The sequence below is a fragment of the Stegastes partitus genome, unplaced genomic scaffold (assembly GCF_000690725.1).
Source record: "Stegastes partitus isolate 25-593 unplaced genomic scaffold, Stegastes_partitus-1.0.2 Scaffold98, whole genome shotgun sequence".
In the NCBI taxonomy this organism is placed as follows: Eukaryota; Metazoa; Chordata; class Actinopteri; family Pomacentridae; genus Stegastes; species Stegastes partitus.
In genome coordinates, this window is record NW_007577829.1 from 642,117 (window position 1) to 661,339 (window position 19,223).

The following is a 19,223-nucleotide window of genomic DNA, read 5'->3' on the forward strand; positions in this document are numbered from 1 at the left end:
GTGACCTTTGTTTACTGTCTGTCTGCTCGCTCTGGTCAAAAATAGACCTCGCTGTGAAAACTCCGTCCCCTCCTGCCTGCTTCCTCAGTCCCGCGTTTCGGTCGCTACAGTGGTTTGGTCGACATGAATTCCGCCGCAGCCGACAGCTTCAGACGCTTCTGCCCGCAGAGTGATTTTCCGCCGCGGAGGAAACAACAAGTGAGCTAGCTAGCTGCTCCTCCGCTAACCGTCGCAGCTCCAGCCGTCGTCCTCTCCTCCTCTCCCGGTACCTGTCACACCGATTAGCCGCCTCGGGCTCCCCGGCAGGTGGACACTGATACAAACCCACCTTCTCCGCAGCAAACTAGCAAGCAAAGCTACAGTTTTTTGTTGTTTTTTTTGTTTTGTTTTTTGCGGTGAAGCGGACACCAGTCTCGATTGGATAAGCTACAACTAGATTTTTTTTTTTATAAACCATGGCTATGGCCTGTAGTTTCCTAAACACGGTAAGTTTCAGGTGATGTATGTGACGCATTTTTTTATGTTCTCGGTCGGACTTTAGCATCTGCATATCAGTGGATTGTAGTAAATGTCCCTTCGTTCCCAGGATGAGGCGTCTCCGGCAGCTCTGACGGACCTGTGCCTCACCTATGTGAGCCAGAACCTGGATTGTTTCTGCGTGAAGCGTCCTGACGGATCTCTGTGCTTCAGGGAGGCTGTGCTCTTCCCGCAGGAGTTAGCGGACCAGCTGCTGGCCAAGATGGCCACTGAAGGTAAACTCAGACCCCCAGACCAGAGCTGCGACCGTGAGTCCATTAACCGGTCAGTTGGGGCTCACTATGTCACCGGCCAAAGGAGCTTATTACCTTCACTTAAGTGTGGGTATCTCTGCTTTATTTAGGAGTTTCAAATTTTTGTTATATTTTGTTACAGCTGCAACGATTAGTCAATTAATCGGTTAGTTTGAGCTTATCATGACACAGGCAAATCTAGCTTATTGTGCACCTTACTTACCTCTTCTTAAGTGTAGTAGTCGAGCCCCGTGCTTAATTGAAAATTTTAGGCACTTCAGGTGTTGACGTTTTCTGTTGCATTTTAGGAGAGCTGCAACGATTAATCGATTAGTTGAATTAGTTGAAGCCTATCATGTCTGGGGCTAAAGGGTCACTAATTGCTCGGCTTATTTATGCTCACTTAAGTGCAGTACTCCAGTGCTATACTTGATTGTAATTTGAGATACTTGTGCTTTATTTATGTGTTACCATTTTCTGTTACATTTTACAAGAGCTGCAACGATTATTCGATTAGTTGTCCGCTGTTAAATTCATCGTCAGCTATCTTATTAGTTGATTAATCGGTCTAAAGTCAAAATTCTCTGATTTCAGCTAATTAGTCGTCTATGACACTAAATGGTTTCCTGCTACAGTAAATTAATTAAAGAATGTACCACGTGGACTCTGATGTCACTTTCTATCTGTAGTTACTCTTACTCTGGTCTCAAGCAGTGTTTTTCCCATTGCAGTGGTAATTGGTTATGAAAAGGATAATGAGAAGTTCTTTTCATTAAAAAGATGTAACTCATAAATAAACAAAAGGCATTTCTGCAAAGTTTAGTGTTGGGGTTTGTGTGATTCTAAATTTATACACTGAGATTTTCATTTTACTAAAAATGTATATCAGTGTTTGGTCTTCTTTTTTCCTAATAATAATTCTCTGCTTTGGCCCAAAAAAACCCACATCAGTAGAGCCCTACTTTTGAAAACACTGATCATCATATTTCACCATTAAATATTTTCTGGTTTCTTTACTTCTCTGTGACAATAAACCGAATATTTTTGGGTTGTAAACAAAACAAGGACATTTGAAAATGCCATCTTGGGCTCTGAGAAGCACAAATCAACATTTTTCACAATTTTTTGACATTTTATAGACCGAAAGACATTTACATCAAGAAAGTGATTCACAGATTAGTCATTTAGACACATGGGAACAGTCTAGATTTGGTGATACGTAACCACTGCAGTTGAAGAGCTTTCGTTTTTGCACGGATAAAATACCTGTTGAAACGTTTCTGTTTCAATTAAATGTTCCTCCTCCATCAATACTTTCAAGGAAGATCTCAAGACATGTTTTAATTGGCTTTGGCTGCTCTTAGTTGTCCTAATGTTTTAGTGTTTTACAATAACAACATTAAAGTAGTTTTTTTATAGTTACTTTGATTTGCAAATTGTTGTCATTTTTTCCAGTCTTATCTTTTTGCAGATTTTCATTGTTACCTATCTTATAACACATATAGCACCCACTCTGATATTTTGAAACCTAATATATGAATACATTTTGATTTAATACTGTTCTTTAAAAAAAAAGGAAATGTTTGAAATCTCTGAGCCACTTAATCTGATGGTATGTTGTCACTTAAACCAAATCCCTGCCCTCAGTAAACAGTAGCAGAATTGTGCAAGGCTCAGTCCTGCACGTGTCTCGTAGATGAACCTTGACACAAGTTTGTTCCACCACAGGTCTGCTGAACGACAGCACAGCGGGTGTGTTTCGGAACTGTGAATACCTCCGGCTGAGGCGAGCCTGCATCCGTACAGCGCGGATCTCTGCAGAGGCCTTCCAGAAAGCGCTATGCCCTCACAGACTGCTGGAGCTGGATGCTGCCAGGGTCAACGCAGACCTGACCATTCCTGACATTCTACAGGGACTGGCCACCAATAAATACTGCCAGGTAAAGGGAAAAGCATGTCTAGTTGTGTGACTTAACCACCTTTTTCCTCCCTTAATGCTAAAACAATTATTTTCCCCCTCGAACAACCTGCAGGAGTCCCTCCAGCGACTTGTCTTAACGGGTCTCACCATGTCGTCGCTGGAGGAACCGATCTGGTATCGCTTCAGCTCCCTGCAGGGCCTGCGCTCCCTCTCGCTAGCTAACGTGGACTTCTATGACTCTGGGCTAGTTGATGTGTGTTCCCTGCCTCGGCTGGAGAGCCTCGATCTCTCCAACACATCGGTCACAAACCTGAGCCCGCTGCTGGGCCTGAAGGAGCGTTTGCGTTCGCTAACGCTGCACCAGCTCAAAAGGCTGGAGATGAGCACTGCTCAGCTGCTGGGGGTCATAGGCCAGCTGGATGTACTACAGGTCAGTGGAAGAGTGGAGTTAAGTTTAGTGTTGTGTCTGTATATTAAACATGTTTCTATTTGTTGATTACACTATCTCCGTGTTTGTTTGTGTCCGTGTTGTTGTGCTGTGTGTGATACCTTTCCTATGCAGCACCTGGACATCAGTGATGATAAGCAGTTTACCTCCGACGTTGCTCGTCAACTGCTCGGACAGCCGGGGATCCTGCCCGCTCTTGTTTCTCTGGATGTATCGGGACGGAAACAGGTGGGTGCATGTGTTTGCATGCAAGTTAAAATGCAAATAAAATGCATAGAATTTAAAGTCAAGTTCTTTCTTATATACGTGAATGTTGCAGGTGACAGATGCAGCAGTTAAGGCTTTTGTTGAGGAGAGACCGGGGATGACCTTTGTGGGACTTCTTGCCACAGATGCGGGTTTTTCTGACTTTCTCTCAGGAGAGGGAAATCTAAAGGTAGGTATAAATGCATATATTAACATAAAATAATGTGCGATAAAATTCAGGTTCGCTAAGCTGTCTTCTGTGTGTTGACAGGTAACAGGGGAAGCTAACGAGACGCAGATCTGTGAGGCTCTGCGGCGCTACAGCGAGAGGGAAGGTTTTGTGAGAGAGGCTCTGTTTCATCTGTTCAGCCTGACACATGTCATGGAGAAGCCAAGGCCTGACATCCTGAAGGTAAACTCACATTATTATACTTCTCATTCCACTAGGACAGATTATTATTATTATGTTTTGCCTAATCCTAATGAAAACAATGTTATCAGGCTTAAGCGACACACAGAAGTGTCTTTTCTTAACCACAGACTGCATTCATCTGATAACCAATGCAGCTTCCACCAGAAATATCTCCACTTTACAAGTAGTTCCTCTGCACAATTCAAGTTCCTTATTCATCTCATATAACACAATATGAATTGCCTTTTTCTTGTTTTTTTTCCCTAGCTGGTAGTTTTGGGTATGAAGAATCACCCGGCCACTCTAAATGTCCAGCTGGCAGCCAGCGCATGTGTGTTCAACCTGACGAAGCAGGACCTGGCAGCAGGGATGCCAGTCCGACTATTGAGTACAGTCACTCAGCTTCTACTCGAGGCCATGAGGACTTTTCCCAACCACCAACAGGTAGCTTCATGCCTGCGCTGCTCTTGCTTAGTCATAAAGTGCTTGTCAAAACAATGACTCCGTTTGGCAAACTCCATACGCCTGATTCACACTAATACACACTAATACAACACAGCGAGCTCATGTTTTGTAGTGTGTCCCCTGCTCCCGTTAACAAGGAGTTGTTTTTTTTAAGATGCATATAGAAGTATCACTCTCTCAAAGTACAACAAAAAACAGTTGTACAGTTTTCCCCTTCACCAGTCGGTGCATTTTGAAATTTTTGTCATCCCTATAGGTAATTTAGATTTATCTGGAGCACAAAATAAAACACTGCAATGTGCTTCCAAATACACTAAATAAAGAAGCTGAATAAAATACACAATGATTGAAACATAATTAAAAAGAATTGTAAAAATTGAAAAACGAAAACTAAATGAAAACTATGATTCTCCAGAACATTGAAATTTGTAAGTTGAAACTATTTCAATCAGATTACACCTTTTTTTTTAAACTTTTTTTTCAGCCACCCCTTTATAGATTTTGTCAATAGCTGATATTAACACACACACACACACACACACATATATACACTCATGTTTTTTCAGTCTAACTGGAGAGAATATCAGATCTCTTTTTTTAGAACACACATTTCTTCTTCTTCTTCTTCTTCATCTTCTTCTTCTTCTTCTTCCTCCTACATGTAAAACTTATTTTTTTATGCAACACTTTCAAACAAAACGGTCATCTTATCAGGGTGCTCTGTTAGTCGTGAAACATGAAAAAAATGTTTGATTTGCATGATTTGAGGAACTTTCTACAACCACAAAAAGTAGCTTCCCTTTTTTTGTTTTCTTTTGAGAAAAACAAGCATAAAATTGCGCAATGCAAATGCGGTAAATGCTTTGTTGCTCAGTAATAAAATTTCTAAATCAATGTGGTCTGTCCTGAAACCAGAAGCAGGGATCTGGTCAACAAAGGGCTGGTGTGTTTTACATTAGTCATTGTGAAAAGTGACACATGCGGTTTATCGACATATACATCAATATTTTGTTAAAGCAATGTATATATTTTATTCAATAAAACTGGTACAAGGAGCACAGCACTTATAATCCAAGCTTTTTATAATTGCCCTCTTGCGCAGGCTCCGTGGTAACATAATGTGTCTGTACACACATTTTACTGGGTCACTGTAACTGACAGGAACTGATAAGAGGAGAAAAGTACTGTACATTAACAGACCGTGTTAGGGCACTGTACTCTGACCATTTTTCAAGTTTTATAATGATGTCTGATTTTCTGTTTCCATAGCTGCAGAAGAACTGCCTGCTGTCTCTGTGCAGTGATCGCATTTTGCAAGAGGTTCCATTCAACAGGTGAGAAAAGCAAATTTAGTTTCGTAATTTTTGAATATCATTTAGATATGCTTCTGTTTACATGCTTATTAGAAAAACACTAACTGTAAATGATTGAAACTGAAAATGCACCTCAACATGAGCATACCAGGAAACCAAAAAGTTCAAATATTGGCAGGCTGTGATGTGACACCTTTTCTGTTGAAGGGAAAAATTTACAATATAAATGTTTTGCTTCCTTGTTGACAAGGTTTGAAGCTGCCAAACTAGTGATGCAGTGGCTCTGCAACCATGAAGATCAGAACATGCAGAGGATGGCTGTGGCTATTATTTCCATACTGGCTGCTAAGGTATATTTTGTATAGTATTAATAACACATGCGCGGTTACTCATGCGTTCTTAGTACATTTGCTGGGTTATTCTTGAACACTACGACGTGTGCTTTTTGCAGTTGTCCACAGAGCAGACGGCCCAGCTGGGGGCGGAGCTGTTCATAGTGAAGGTAGGTTTCTCATCTCAGCTGAATACTCTCTGCCTTTGCTAATTTACCAAAAAAGGCAAGTTTTCGTTATAAATACACTCTCTCTGCCCTGCAGCAACTGCTCCACATCGTGCGTCAGAAGGCCACTCAGGGAGTGGTGGACGCCACCCTCAAATTTACACTGAGTGCACTCTGGAACCTCACGGATGAATCACCGACAACCTGCCGCCATTTTATCGAGAACCAGGGCCTGGACCTGTTCATTAAAGTTCTAGAGGTACACAGAAATGTCAGCATGGACATGTGAATAATCAGCCAACACTACATACAGAACAGCTTAGAGCAGATTTCTATAGAAGTTAATCATCACACTTAATCATGTGTTGCTCCGTATCAGTACACAAGCCTGTGGGGCGGCTGACTCACTGTTGTTTTGTGTACCTCCCCCTCCTCCCCCACCCCTCTCCGCAGTCGTTCCCCAGCGAATCTTCCATTCAGCAGAAGGTTCTCGGTCTTCTGGTGAGTTATTTTGTTACCACCTGGAAAAACAGAATGCTGAATAAATAAATAGAATAAAGACACAATTCTCCTTTGTTGCGTAGAACAACATAGCCGAGGTTGGGGAGCTGCACGGGGAGCTGATGGTGCAGGGCTTTCTGGACCACATCAGCACTCTGCTGCACAGCCCCGAGGTGGAAGTCAGCTACTTCGCTGCCGGCATCCTTGCACATCTGACGTCACGAGGAGAGGAGGCGTGGACGCTCAGCCCTAGTCTCCGGTCGTCACTACTTGAACAGCTGGTAAGAATAAGTGAAACTACTTGTAACTTCTTTACACAAGCACACAGTGGGTTGAAAAGTTGATTTGAGCTTAATGCCTTTGTCCGTCTCCAGCATGCTGTCATTATGAAGTGGCCCCCGCCTGAGTGTGAAATGGTGGCCTACAGGTGAGACACAGCTTCTCTGCAATAATAATGGAACAAGAGAACAGTCATATTGACACCTAAGACTTTTATGACGGCAACCTGAGTCATATTATGAATTCACCTTTGAAACCTGTTGCAAAAATTAACGGAAGGATGGAAATCATTTATCAAAACATCAGTACAAACAGTACATGAACAAACATTGCAAACAGGTCTTGAATAATAATTTTAAAGAAGACTCAAAAGTCCAAAAATATATTGTCTCTTTGGAGAATTGTCCCTCTGCATCCAAACAAAAAATATGTTGTTCGAGATTAGACTTGACTTTATAGCCTTAATTTGCATTTCTGGCAGATTGGTAATAAATAGCAGAAATTAAACTGTCAGTGTCTGAGGTAATCGAACATGCATTCAGGTTTCAGAATTTTAAATGGAAAATGGTGTAATTTAGTGTCAGAGCACACTTTTCTAAGAAGACTACAGACACAAACTTTAGTGCCAACATGTGATATAATAAATATATGATCATTGTCTTTCCTTGTTTAGGTCATTTAACCCCTTCTTTCCCTTACTGGAGTGCTTTCACACCCCTGGCGTCCAGCTGTGGGCAGCCTGGGCCATGCAACATGTCTGCAGCAAAAACGGTGAGACAGAGATACAAACACGAACCAAAGTTCACACACATTAATAAATATGATGTTTATATTTCCAGTTTTGACTTTCCAGTGACTCCAGCAGATGTTAATTTTCTGTAAGGATATCACTGAAACCCATGCGTCAAAAATATACATACATACAGCAAATTGAATCATTGGTTTTGGGGATGAAGACAGTTGTGTTCATCTAATTTTCTTTGCAGCATGACCTGTGAGTGATTACAATTGACTACAGCTGCTAAATCCTCTGAGCCAATTTCAATGTGGCCCATCTGATACAGTCATAAGACTCAAGCAAAACGCTACAATGCAAAATCTATGAAACTGAGTACAGATCTGAAGAAGCAAATCATTGACGTAAACAATTCTGGAAAGTCGCTTGAAGTCATTTCAGAGATGCTTCAGATCCCAAAATCAAGTTGTTTACAAGTATAAATATAAGTTCAGTCAATTTCTATGTTCAGATGAAACAAAAAGTGAGCTATTTGGCCACAATGACAAGCAATGTAACTATATATATAATATGTTTGGAGGATAGAAGGTGAGGCCCTTGACCTCAAGAACACCCAACCAACAGTTAAGCATGGTGGCGGCAGTATTATGCTCTGGAGCTGTTTTGGTGCCAAAGAAACTGGAGCTTTACACAAAGTAAATGGACTATTGTTGAAGGAGGATTACCACCGAATTCTTCAGGAAAATGTAAAATCATCAATGCAATTCAGTTTTATTTATGTAGAGCCAATTCACAACATATGTCATCTCATAGCACTTAACACAACCAGGAGGTTGGGTCTGCAGTTGGATGTTACACAATGACCCCAAACACACATCAAATGTGGTTAAGACATTGCTAAATCAGGCTAGAATGTAGGTTTTAGGCTTTGAACTTAAACCCCATTAAGAACCTGTAACCTGTGATGAAGAAACAAGTCAGTGTCAGAAATCTGACAAATTTAGTTTAACTGTAAATATTCTGTCAAGAGGAGTACTCAAAGACACAACCAGAATTTTGTAGATGGCTACCAAATGTGCAGTGAAAATGGCCAATCGGTATTTACCCAAATATAAGCAATGCTTTATGTATATTTTTGACGCAGCAGGTATTGTCATTTATCCAGAAGACCTGTAACAGTTGACAGTTTTTCGTGACAAAGATGCATTCCATCATAGAAAATTAAGAGTTGTAGGAGTCACTGGAAACTTCCATGATAAACATAGACTTTACAAGTGTATGTAAACTTTTGTTCACGACTGTACGTACGTATGAATCTTAATGTTATTCTGCTTTTATCTGTTTGACCATTTTATTGACACCTTTCTGACTCACCTTCCCAAACCGCTCATCCATTTGGTTTTGCATTATGGTCTGCAGCTTCTCGCTACTGCAGCATGTTGTTGGAGGAGGGCGGCCTGCAGCAGCTGGAGCACGTTCATACTCACCCACAGACCCACCAAGACGTCAAACTGCTGGCTGAGAGCATTCTGGACAGTCTGCAGCGGCACAGAGCCCGAACCGGCCAGCCGGCACCCACAAACACAAGTCGCCGCCCGCCACCGCAGTAACCTCACAGAGGTAACGGCGCGCACTGCAGCCGCTTGTTAGCCTGGTCGCACAATGGCTGGAAATTTTTCATCCTTTTTGCAATTTTTCTCTTTTTAGAAAACGAGGCTCACTGATCAAGAAGAGGACATAAAGCTGGTTCCCATCGTGGGCGAGGTGGAGTGGGAGGAAGTTGTATGTGTGTGTGTGTGTGTGTGAGTGCACAAACGCACAAGAATCCCTAGAAAGTAAACAGAGAAAAGGACAGAGACAATGCACTTCTTTGCACACACTAACCTTATTTATTTTCTTTGTGTTTGTTTCAAAACAAAAAATATTTCTCCGTGTTCTAATTCTATATATATATATATATATAGAAAATTTGATTCCGACAAGCTGTTGGTCAGTTCAGCTCAAATCTTGACGTGAAGTTTGTGTTTGTGCTCGCCAATTCTAGCTTTGGCATCAAGATGATTTTCGTACCAAAAACATGCCAGCGCACAATTACAAATCTCCATTTGGGATTGAACCTCCAACAGCTCGGCTCTAGCGAGGGTCAAACACCCCCGCGGCCCTCGTATGTCGAGTGCTCATTAAAATATACGCATGACGCTGCCGTGAGCTCAAGCATGCTGGAGTTTGTCTGAATGCTTGTACTGTTCATTTTAGGAATGCCTGCTTGTTTGTTTATAGCAGCGCTCTGTTACTGAAACCCACGCCTCTGGGTCTGCAATACTACTGTTGCTCCCCTCTTCGTTCAGTCTTTTATCAGCTACTGCCTTTGATTTTGATGTGACAAGACACTTGCCAAGGGTGTGTTCAGTGGGTTCAAATGTTCCAAACGTTACAGATAAAAAAATTCTAAACAAGCTGCATCACTTTGAGAATCTCCAGTGAAATCATGTTTCTTAATATTGAGATAAATCATCAGTGGCTAAACCTGCAGTGCAGAAAACTCACGATAAGTTGAGTCGGTTACGCCTGGTCTAAGAGCAAACGTACTTTTCTGGACACGAGTTTCAACAATGTTCAGCATAGTCACGATAGATGTACATTTGTATTGAGTCCCATCTGTTTTCTCTCTGAGAAACTTGTGTATATATCGGTATGTTTGCATCCCAACACGTCCAGGTGTCTTAAAGACAGAGGTGGCACTTCGGTGTGAGCATGTGTGTATGTACGTCTGTACAAGTAGCTGCATCTTAAAGACTGTATGTAATTTTGTACATAATAGAAAAAGAGGGAGAAATAGTAAATGTTCAGGACCGGTCGAATTGGTTGCATGGAAATGATTCTATTGTACGTTCCATTGTTTTGTTTTGTTTTTCATTTTGTCTGATTAAGAATTATGATTAAGAACAAAGGAAGCAGAGAAGAATCCTTTTACACAGAGAGCAAGTAGAAGCATTTAAAATATTTAAGGGTATTTCTCTGTGTCTGAAATGACGGACCATCCCACATGATGCCATTTTAGCAGTTCTGCTCTCCAGAGAAACCACCAACCCGGCAGCCACATGTTCCTGGTTTAGCTCTTAAGGCCCGTCAATATTTTCTATGCAATCAAGACCAACTTCACTTTTACAAACTTCTGTCAAACCCCTCATACTTATATTTGAGGTATAACAGTAATGACAGGTCTCCAGATTTGAACAGATAATTATATGGTGATGGAAATAAAGTTATTACATTGGGCTACAAAATGGTACTCAAACAAAAGCATACATACTTCACCTCATGTGTTAAATCATTTATGGCCTTATTGTTTTCTATACATCAGTTATTGCGGATGGGGAGCTTGATAATTACGCATGTTTACCAGAATGACAAAGAGAAGTGGATGACAGAACTTTTGTGTTTTTTTTGTTATATCTGTCACCCCTTATAACTTGGATTGTTTAGTCGAGCCCCTGAACACCGCCCTGGAAAAAGGCCAGTTTGATTTTTAAAAAAATGTTTTCCACAAGAATTGAATTCAAATGGCGGACGGAAGAAGTCGAGATGCTGTACGTCTGCCATGACTGTGCCATGTTGCTGCTCAGAGTTGCATTTTCAAGTTTGGAAATAAAGAATGTACATTGCCATAAACTGGAGATGATGCTCGTGTTGCCTTTTTATTCCATAGATGATAATCCAAACAAAACAACTAGTATCACTCTTTATTGTCTTGTTTTTTTTTTGCTGTTGCATCAAATGTAAATCAGCTCTTGTTGTGCAGATCTTCGCAAAAGCAAACAGCCACCGCTGAGCGCTCACGCTGACCTTAACTAACATATTGGCGCTGGCTGGGACGCACGCAGACGATCAATGGGTGTTAATTGTTTATTTGGCGTGAGGTTACAGAGAGCAGCGCGCATCTGTGTGGGCAGGCCAGTCTGACAGATCCAGTGGCTCAGTAGAGTTTATTCCCCAGTGTACCGCGGAGCTCTCTTCTCCATGAAGGCTGCCATCCCCTCCTGTCGGTCCCGTGTGGGGATGACCTGAAAAGAGAGGGCAAGTGGGGAGATGATCCGATTACACTGGAGAGAGAGTGTCAAAGCTGAACTCAACCGGAATTCAATGCACTGCCTCTGTTTGAAATGTTATGGGTAACAAAGTCTTGAAGTTGCCTCAGAATTTAGGTTAAAGGGAAAAATCCTAACCTACAAAAATCATGCAGGATTGCAGGGAGTGAATAATAGTCTTACCTGAGCGTAACACATCCTCTCTATTGCCATTGCAGAGGTGATGTCAACCTAGAAGAGACGGATTAGAGTCCCTGCTGTCACTGATGTAACGACATTTTAAAAATCAATCGAGATCGATGAACCGCAGTGTACCTCGACGCCTTTGTTCATCGCCTCTTTTGCCATCCTCACTGCAATTGGAGCCTGGACAAGACGAAAGAAACAAAGAGAGTTTTGATGACACCATGCAGTGACCAGCCAAAACATTAAAACCACTGACAGGCGAAGCAATAACACTGATAATGTTGCATTTACAATTTTCTGCTGGGAAACCTTGAATCCTGGCATTCATGTGGATGAAACATGTATTAGTATGTAAACACTGTTGCAGACTGAGAACAGCCCTCCATGGCAACTCCCTAATGCCCCCTGCTGGACCAAAAATCCTGCTCAGGAGGAGCTTGAGGAACACAACCAAGAGTCCGAGACATTTACCCAACCTTGATCCCCAAACAATTGCTCCATGGAGGCTAGATTCCAAAAACCATAGGACCTAAAGGATACCAGACAATACAGGACACCCCTGGTGGTCCCATGGCCCAGTGGGTCAGATCTACAGTCGTCCTGAAATGTATTCATACCCTCCCATTAATGAAGGACAAAAACACTGAAATAAGTTGAAATTGACAAAAGTAATAATAAATAAAAATTTACCAAAAATCATGACATTGCTTTTGAATTGTGGTTCAACAGAAATATATATATAAACAAAAACAAAAAACAAACAAACAAGCATGATGGAACCCGTAAACTAATATCTTGTTAAACAACCCTTTGAGCCAATCACTGCAATCAAGTGTTTTTTTTCTTAATCAGACTTCTACAACTGTTGACAGGTATTTTGGTTTTGGCCCACTGCTCATCAGCAAAGTGCTGTAATTTGTCCAGGACAGGTTTTTTTTGTTGTTTTGTTTTGTTTTTCCCTAAATTATTATTTTCACTCACAATTCAAAAGCAATATCTTATTTCACTAAATTATAATTTAGCAAATTTGTATTTACGGTTACTTTTTCTAGTTTATAGTTGTTTGAGTGACTATTGTGAATTTTGCCTTTACTTTAATGGAAGGGTATGAATACATCTGAGGACAACTGTATACATACAAGTGAGATCTTCATAATATTGGGCCAATGGTTTTAATGTTGTGGCTGAATTTTGCAAATGTTCCACAATTGTTGAAATTGTGGCTACATTCTGCTGCTGACTTATCTGATCGTCTTGTTACAATTTATTTAAATATATGTATGTATAAATAAGTGTGCATATGTGTGTGTGTGTGTGTGTGTGTGTGTGTAGTTTTTGTCTATATGCATTTTTTATACATTTTCCTTGTTTTTATGTATATTTGTGTGAAGTCTGTTATTTTATATATAAGGAAGGAAGTCACGTGTAATTTCATTGTTCATTGTTTAATGACAATAGAACTGATTCTGAAAGTTAACTCGATCTGGCACAAGCTTGACTCATACTTAAAGGAAGGATGCTGCAGTCTGTGCAGCACAGAGTTGGCAGCCCTTCAGCTTTAGGAAATGTATTATTAAATGGCTGGACAATCCATTTAAAATGTGCACAGATTTCACTGTAGGGACTCCATACGTATTAGTCAACTGGACAGACCACTTCTTATAATCCTACAGGTTTTCCAGGAAGCCACAATACCACTGAGAGAAAAATCTAAGAGCTCACTCGGCCTATTATTCTCCCACCGCGCTTTCATTTAGCACAAACTCCCATCAGTCACTCAACCCGAGCGAGCGTCTGTGAATGTGTGTGTGTGATGCTATTTGTGGTCCATTTCTCCACTTGACTGCCACTCCGGCCCTGGCGACCGCGGGCATCTGAACTGGAGTGAAAGATATGTGGAACGACAGAGGCCTGGAGAGAAGAGGAGGGGAGAGAGGAGGGAGAGGTGGGGAAGAAAAAACACACCAGGACGGGAGGAAGTGAAAAGCAGCGGACAAGAAGCAAGAAGAGGAGACGGGAAGGAAGAGGTAAAGGGACAGATCTCCCTGAATGGAGGAGGCATGGAAAAAAAAGGGAGTGTTTGTTGTAGTCCAACCTGGGGCAGTATCTCTCTGGCCAGGCTGAGTGCTTCTCTGTAGGCAGCATCTCCTGTCTGGTTCTGCTCTACAGCTCTGTTTACAAGCCCCATCTCCAGCGCTGTCTGCCCTCCCAAACGCCTACCTGATAACACACACACACACAAAAAAAATCCCTCCATAAGCATCCTGGGCCGCCTGTAGCCACATGTCAGCATTTTTTTTTCTCCCTGTAATACCACCTGTGAAGATGAGCTCTTTGGCCAGAGTGACGCCGACCATCCGCGGCAGCCGCTGACTGCCCCCTGCAGGACAAAAACCATGTGAAGGTCAACTTCTCACAGGTGCTTTGTCTCTCTATTCAGACAGTGCAGCGGCAGGGTCATCTCCGTGACCTCTGCGCGTCTTACCCGCCCCTGGGAGCAGCCCCCGCGTCGTCTCGATAAGGCCCATCTGTGCCGAATGTGCTGAAACACACACACAAGCGCAGACGGAGGACAGATGAAGGTCTGAGCTGCTGAGTGTCATTAAGCCGGGGCGCAACGTAAAAGTCTGACTGATGCCTCTGTCAGAGCAACAGACACAAACACCTGCTCGCCTAGCTCGCCTGCGCCCAGCCAATCGCGAGGCCGGCCGTGCGTGATAACAACCAATCAGATTAATGTCGATGAGCAGCTGGGCAGATGTGTCTGGCCTCACGGGCGATCATTAGTCCCCGAGCTCATCAGCGGATCATTAATTCTATCCGTGCAACTTCTCTAGAAGAACAAAAGACTCTCGACTATTTCTATAGCATTCCTACATTAATCACAACAATCTAGTTTCTTCTTTAATTTCCCCTAAATAGCTTTTAGAATCTTATTATTCCTCACTGACTGAATATATTCTGTATCAGCTTGTTGCACTTCTTCATGCAAGTTAATTAAAGTGAATGAAATGTTAATGCAAAGACTTTTAATAGCTGCGCCGTTCAATCAGATGAAAAATGTGTGTCGTGTGTAATTTTATTCACTTTTTTTTTAATAGTTTCAGTGATGTTAAATAACTGTCACTTTTGTAGCACATCACTATTTGCATGCAGTAAATGAATAAATGATTCAACAACCTGTGGATCAGGCTACAGTGGGCACTTTTGGTCTGAACCTTGAAATAATTTTATGTGAAAATTAAGGGTTTGTGTCCATAAGGTGTTGTTTTATGTGCTAGAAGACATATAATTTATCAAAAAAGGGAGTTAACACCATGACTGGGTAATTCCACCTTAAAGCTGCAGTGGATGACAGTCTTAAAAACACAGGTTTAGACTTTTAGTTTAAGCAAAAGAAAGAAAAATTAAGGAACCAATCCCGTCAGCGTGCAGAGCGGGCCTTCCTGCATCACTATTCCTCTTCAGAATCGGTTTCTGGGTCAAATATGTAAATGATTGGATTACTGCACTGTTACAACGTGCATGAAGTGAGTCACAGGCGAGCTGGTGTGCTCCAGCTGTAGCCAGCAGGAAAAAGTGAAGTGAATAGAACCATGCAGAGTCATTTTAAGGCAGGAGCAGGTTGTTTTCATGGGGAAAAAAAATCTTAATATGTAACTCTGATACACAGAAATGAGTTTTAAGGGATTGACTCAATGACCGGAGAGGGACTTAGTCACTATGACGCCACATCACGAGTTGCAGCTATCTATAAAAGCTGTGAAAAGTGCAATCGCAATATCGATTCCTTCTTAAAAATGCTGAAACTAACATAGCATTTAGGGTCCTAGAGATGCAGAGCTCTTCAGCATTTCACAAGAAAAAAACAGATGGAATAAAAAATGTTGCAAAGCAGAAGTGTTTTCTTCCTCTTTCACAACATGTTAATCCAAACTGTGACCCCTCTGAATCTTTCTTGCGACCCCACAGGGAGTCCAGATTGAGAGGCGCCGCTCTAATCTCCGCTGATGCAATGAGGGAGTTGTCAGCGCAGAGAAATGGCCCTAAGTGGGACCCTCCACTGCCCTGTTTATACTCGAGCACTGATCTGATAGGACTGGACTGGTGACAGCTGTGAAGAGAACATGACATCCCCCTTTCTAATCTCATTAACGTCACCTGAAGGAAGAAAGAATACGTTCCCTGAATCAGACTCCACCAGTTCAGGGTTTGGTGGGAGAAGGTTCAGGAGTCGCTCACCGGCAGTGCGAAGGTCGCAGGCCAACGCTAGCTCCAGTCCGCCTCCCAGGGCGACGCCGTCCATCGCCGCGATGGTCGGCATGGGCAAAGAAGCTGCCGAGGCATCCAAAAGGAAGAGAGGAAAGTTCACAACTGCAGCGAGGCAAGATGACGAATCACTCAAATCCATCTATCGATTCTCTTCCTTTACCTATTTGAGTCATGAGGGAGCGCAGGCCGTGAACAAACAGGTCAGACTCTGAGTTGTTCATCAGAGCTCTTTCTTTCAAGTCAGCACCTAAATATACAACACACACACACAAACACATCGTTAACACACACTTTAATCACAAGAGCAGCTTCTAGAAGCACCAGAAACTCCTCACCTGCACAGAAAACTCCCGGTACTAAACTCCTGAAGACAACCACACGCACCGCTGAGTCACTGGACAGAGTGGACACCAGCTCCCTCATCTGCAAACACAACAGGGCTCAACCAGTGTAGTGTGTGTGTGTGTGTGTGTGTGTTAAAGTGTGTGTGTGTTGCGTAGAGATCAGCTCACCTGTGACACGAACACATGGCCGAGAGCGTTTCTTGCTTTGTGTCGGCACATCAACACCTCTACAATTCCTGAGAAAAAGAAAAGAAAGAGAGGGCAGCAAGTAGAAATCGATCTGGTGACGACGATGGTTTTTAAATAAACAGATTCTTCACAGTCGATAGAGTACAACAGAATAGAAAAGAATAGAACATAGAGCCTTTGTAGTCATTTGGAAGTGCAAAATACCAGATTAAGGATGCTACTGTGATCTCTATGTACTATTCTGTACCCTTCGACAGTCGAGTCAGAATGGAACACGTAATTATTTCTTCCAAATCAATAAAATGTTTAAAACAAATTGTTGATTACGTGTTTGCTTTTTGGGCATAGAGTACAGTACATTAAGTGATAAGCAATGCACAATAATGCAATAACAAATATAAGACTAAATCTAAATTGGCGATGTGATGAATAAATTGACTGTAGCTGCAACTGGTGTGAAGGCCGGTGTGACTTGCTGCTACATCCTCATCAGTTCCGTCTCCATGTCGGGGATAATTTAGAAATATGAGTAAATAATAACGTTACTTATGTTGATATACGTGCATGAATCTACCCAATTCTCTCCCTTTGGAGATGCTCATATAGATCCTGCTGCATTTTGACCCTGCAGGTGTTTCATAAACTCAGAGGAAAGACTCCTATAAACAGCCGGAGGCAACAAATTAAACTTCAGCTCCTGTCAATGTTTTGTCAAAACCTGAATTACATTCATTACAGGAGAGTCTCATAAATCTGACCTGTTGAAGACTCAACGTTTTGATTTTATGGATATTTCTGTTTGTAGTAATAGATGTGACAGTGTAGGACAAAGTGAATGAGAAAAGGTGTTCTGTGATCTCTGTGGTTTGCTCTCTGTGGTGTTTTTTCACCTTTATTGATCCTGAAATGTGAAAAAAACAACAACCTAGAAATCACTTCACACGACTCGGACTACTGTCCCCTGTGTATGCCTTTATAATCATTTGACGAAACACAGATCAGACGTGCACCATGTTTGAAGTGATGAGGGAACGTTACAAGGTCTGACCTAGAAGAGAGAGGTGCTCATCAGGCATGAAGCTGACAGATCCAGATGTCATCAGACTGATGGAGAGGTGAATATCAGCAGGTTCTGAAAAGTAGTGGCTGCTTTTGCAATAAATCTAGAAAATAATGGGTATAATTAATCAATAATATGCTTTTTTTTCTCTCCCATTTACCCTCACCCCAACTAGTTATGGAAGATGTCTGCCCTCCATGAGCCTGGTTCTACAGGAGGTCTCTTCCTGTTTAAGGGGAGTTTTTCCTTCCCAACAAGAAGCCGCTCAAGGGGAACATTTAGATTTGTTGGACTTCTCTCTTCAATATAATATTGTAAGATCTTCAACCTACATACGAGAAATTCCCTGAGATCACTTATGTTGTGTATCGGTGCCATTTAAGTAAAACTGAACGGAATTTAAAATCCTGATTTTATTATTATGAGAGTATCTGACAAGAATGATCTTTAGTTTCCACAAAAGTTTCCCATCTTCTTCTTCTTAAAAATGTGGTTTCCGGAAACTGTGAAGAAGCAGTTGTTGGTCAAAAACAAAGCTTTGCAGTTTGCAAAACAGATTCTGGTACAGATCCTTGTAATAAAACAAGCCTGATTTACCATGATTTCCCCACAGAATCTAACAGGTTTAGTCAACATAACAGCTTTTGTTGATAATAATGTGGAAATACCATCTCCTGTGGGAATACAGCCTCTTTTCCTCAGTTAGTCAGCACACACAGACATTTGACATTTACAGGAGTTTAATAATCAGGTGCTTGGCTGACAGATGACTGTGTTTGCAAACCAAATCCTCGTTAGTGTGAAGCTGAACAATGCTGAATTACAACGAAGTGTGTCCCTACCATCGTCTTCCCCCTCTAACCGCTTTAAATCCACCTCTACCGGACCTCCAGCCTCCGTGTGTTGCCAGCGGCTCTGTGCGCGTCTGTATCCCGTCAGAGAGCCGCCGCCGCCGGCCAGTAGCCGCGCTCCGTCCCGGGAGGTCGGAAAGGAAGTTCGGTTGTTGTGCGTTTCCCGCTGAATTACAGCCCTGCGCCGCCACGATGAACTTATCTGACCCGGCAATCTGCGAAGGAGCGTCGTCATGCTTGCTGTTCCTTTACTGTTCAGCTTCCAGGAGCAGGAAAACGGTTCAGTGCAGTTGCAGGAAGTCTGGAGCAGGTTTCTTCCTGAGAGAGGAGGGACTTGGCTGCTGCACGTTCAAACCGGCAGAGACACAGAAAAAGTAGCTTTGAGAGTTCAAATCAGAGGGGAAACGAAACATTTACTCAAGTATTGTGCATCAGCAAGTTTCAGATACTTGAATTTTGCTTGAGTGTTTCTATTTGATGCAACTTTATACACATTTTAGAGTCAACTATGGCATTCTTTGCACTTGTCTGACAGCTTTAGTTACTTTTCAGGTAGCATATTTTAGAAATACCTCTTTAGTAGAGCGAAAATCAAATCCAAATGTTATGATTTTGAATTTGTATTCTGATAAATTCATAGATT

General features: G+C 42.0%; 2 protein-coding genes across 2 annotated transcripts; one reads left to right on the forward strand and one right to left on the reverse strand.

The window, feature by feature from the left end:
• Positions 1–19: 19 nt before the first annotated feature.
• zyg11 (zyg-11 family member, cell cycle regulator) lies at positions 20–11,267 on the forward strand. Its single transcript, XM_008277466.1, has 18 exons — positions 20–485; positions 587–752; positions 2,499–2,710; positions 2,804–3,121; positions 3,254–3,367; positions 3,459–3,575; positions 3,657–3,797; positions 4,065–4,241; positions 5,532–5,596; positions 5,826–5,925; positions 6,027–6,077; positions 6,172–6,333; positions 6,528–6,575; positions 6,659–6,856; positions 6,950–7,002; positions 7,528–7,625; positions 9,010–9,210; positions 9,298–11,267. Exons 1-17 carry the CDS (start codon positions 456–458, stop codon positions 9,198–9,200), a joined length of 2,241 nt encoding a protein of 746 aa, XP_008275688.1. The 5' UTR covers positions 20–455; the 3' UTR covers positions 9,201–9,210; positions 9,298–11,267.
• A 2-nt stretch (positions 11,268–11,269) lies between these two features.
• echdc2 (enoyl CoA hydratase domain containing 2) lies at positions 11,270–18,866 on the reverse strand. Its single transcript, XM_008277467.1, has 11 exons — positions 18,572–18,866; positions 16,649–16,716; positions 16,472–16,559; positions 16,297–16,383; positions 16,107–16,199; positions 14,350–14,406; positions 14,182–14,244; positions 13,960–14,084; positions 11,994–12,044; positions 11,862–11,909; positions 11,270–11,654 (listed from the first exon to the last, which is right to left on the reverse strand). Exons 1-11 carry the CDS (start codon positions 18,813–18,815, stop codon positions 11,577–11,579), a joined length of 1,002 nt encoding a protein of 333 aa, XP_008275689.1. The 5' UTR covers positions 18,816–18,866; the 3' UTR covers positions 11,270–11,576.
• Positions 18,867–19,223: the final 357 nt, after the last annotated feature.